At 43.4% G+C, this 2,854-nt stretch overlaps 1 protein-coding gene across 1 annotated transcript in view; it reads right to left on the bottom strand.

Moving 5' to 3' along the window:
* Nucleotides 1-2,854, bottom strand: part of FBXO4 (F-box protein 4) — a 48,227-nt gene that overhangs the window by 16,094 nt on the left and 29,279 nt on the right. Inside the window, exon 5 of the mRNA XM_018568457.1 lies at nt 2,085-2,160. Within this exon, the coding sequence (XP_018423959.1) occupies nt 2,085-2,160 (76 nt within the window). The remainder of the gene's footprint in view (nt 1-2,084; nt 2,161-2,854) is intronic.

The following is a 2,854-nucleotide window of genomic DNA, read 5'->3' as shown; positions in this document are numbered from 1 at the left end:
AGAGAGAGAGAGAGAGAGACAGAGAGAGAGAGAGAGAGACAGAGAGAGAGAGAGAGAGACAGAGAGAGAGAGAGAGAGACAGAGAGAGAGAGAGACAGAGAGACAGAGACAGAGAGAGAGACAGAGAGAGACAGAGAGAGACAGAGACAGACAGAGAGAGAGAGAGAGAGAGAGAGAGAGAGAGAGAGAGGAATCACAGCAGTCTTCTTTCCCCCCTCCACATAACAGTCTCACACCTGAGTGCCGATGCCCAGTATTTGGGCGAGTACTCCCTGATTGGTCAGGAAGCAGGCCCATCAGGAAGCCAGGCGCCGTGTAATGACGCGGCGCCCAGCTTTCTGATTGGTTGGAAGCCGGCTTCGTGCTCCCTCGTCACCTCAGGAAGCCGGGCGCCGGCTCTATGCTTTCTCGTCACCTAATGACGAGAAGCATGGGGACGGCTTCCCTGCTAATCAGGAAGCCAGGCGGTGAGTCATTACACGCCGCCAGGCTTCCTGAATGGGGCTTCCGGTACTGGGTATTCGGTATCGGCGATTACCGGAAAAAAAACGATGATCATACCCAACTGCCCTCCAAAAACTTTATGGGCGAGAGCTACAAATAACATTAACAACTTAATATAAAGAGTCCCTCCACCTGTGCAGCAAGACATTATGTGATATTATTGTGTAACATTCCCAACTTTTGTTACTCAAATTTAAACTTCCAATATTTCAGGAAGGAAAGGGGTGGGAGTAGAGGTGCACCGAAATGGACATTTTAAAACCAAAACAAAAAACTGAAATGAAAAAAAATTGTCAGGCTGAAACCGATACTGAAAATGTTTTTTAATAAACGTTTTCATCTTTTTATATTTATTTTTATTAATTAATTCATTTTTTATTAAATATTTTTAACTTTACTTTTAGGGGCTTCAGGGAAATATTGAGGATCTAAACAGACCCCTGTTTACTATAACCACAATCATGAATGAACAGGAGGTGATGCAGATCACTCCCATTCATTCATAATTGAGGATATAGTACACATACCATGTCCTCAATTTTTTCAAAGAGAATGTATGATGGTTTTATACATACAGGGATTCCCCGGGTTACGAACAAGATAGGTTCTGTAGGTTTGTTCTTAAGTGGAATGTGTATGTAAGTTGGAACAGTTACATTTTTTTAGTTTTGGATAGCATAGGGAAGGGTTAACCACTGGTAATGTTTGTTTTGCGGTGTGTGCCCCTGTTCAGAAGATTTCACCTCACTTTCTGTCCCTGTGACAATTGGATTTTGAAAACTGGAAACAAAGATTGGTGATAGAGCTTCAGTGGTTTTCCCATGATAACTCTTACAGGAGTGAATTTGCCATCCTAGGGGTAGATTTCCTCTCACTTACTGTTGTCTCAAGGACAGGAAGTGAGATTAAATCTTTCTAATGAGGATACAGACAGCAGTAAAAACCTCACAGTGACTGTGAAGAAGAGGTGGACACCCCTCGTCTGCACGTCTAACAAGAGCCAACGTCCTGTAATGTACGTACAGTACTACAAACCAGACCCAAAAAGGTGGGCACTCCTCGTCGGCACGGGCGCAGTAGCATTACGACTGAAATGCTGCGCGGTACACTTTGGCTGCAGCCTGGGACCCCCTGCTGTACAGTAATAGCCTCCGTTTGTAAGTCAGATGTTTGTAAATCGGGGACTGCCTGTATTTTCTTTCTTTTTTTTTCCTTTATTATAGCCGGGACTAAAATAATAAAACATGAAAAAAAAATACCAATACCAAGCCAATGACATATTACATGTTATGTTACATGTATGTTTCATCCAGTCAGCTGGTCTAGCTCTAGCCCCCTTGTCACATTGTTAGCTGTGCATATGATATCAGATTGATTAGATCAGTGAATAAACCTTATTAAACAGTTCAGTCTGCCGATTTAAGCAGACAAAGAAAACCTCAAAGCAATCTGCTCTGTGGTCTTTTTAACTAACCCATAGTGCTCCTAGAATCTTTTGTTGTTTATAAAAAAAAAAAAAAATTTAAAACTTTGTAGACTTAAAAACCTAAAACAAATATAACTTTCGTTTAACAACTTACCGTGTTGTAGAATAGAGCGTTAAGATGTTAAATTTATGTTGACTGTTCAGTTGAAAAGTTACACCAGAGCCAATGCCTGTATGAGAAAATAATAATAATAATTATTATTATACAGGATTTATATAGCGCCAACAGTTTGTGCAGCGCTTTACAATGTAAATGTACAATGTACAATACAATTTAAGACAAGATGGTAAGGAGGGCCCTGCCCCCGAGGGCTTACAGTCTAATGGGGAGGGGCAAGTGATACATGTGGAGGTAGCTGTGTGGGGATGAATTGTTTGACAACGTGATGGTTGAGTGTTTCGGTTGAGGTGGGATAGGCTTCCCTGGAGAGATGAGACTTAAGGATTCGCCGAAAGGCGAGTGGGAGATAGCTGGACAGGTTGGGGTAAAGAGTTTCAGAGAATGGGAGAGACTCTAGAGAAGTACTGGAGACGAGAATGGGAGGAGTTCTTTGGAAGAGCGGAGCGCACGGTTAGGGTGATACTTTGTGACAAGGTTGGAGATATATCCAGGGGCAGAGTTGAGGATGGCTTTGTAAGCTGTTAATATTTTGAATTTTATCCTTTGGGCTATTGGAATCCAGTGGAGGGATTGGCAGAGGGGGTGGGGGATGAAAGCCAGAGGAGGGATTGGCAGAGGGGGGCAAGGAATGGAAGCCAGTGGAGGGATTGGCAGAGGGGACAAGAGATGGAAGCCAGTGGAGGGATTTGTGGAGTGGGGCGGGGATGGAAGATAGTGGAGGGATTGGCAGAGGGTGCGGGGGA

The sequence above is a fragment of the Nanorana parkeri genome, unplaced genomic scaffold (genome assembly GCF_000935625.1).
Source record: "Nanorana parkeri isolate BGI_ZX_2015 unplaced genomic scaffold, ASM93562v1 scaffold1191, whole genome shotgun sequence".
Lineage (NCBI taxonomy): Eukaryota > Metazoa > Chordata > Amphibia > Anura > Dicroglossidae > Nanorana > Nanorana parkeri.
Note: the sequence above shows the minus strand (reverse complement) of the source record. Positions and strands in the feature narration are given on the sequence as shown.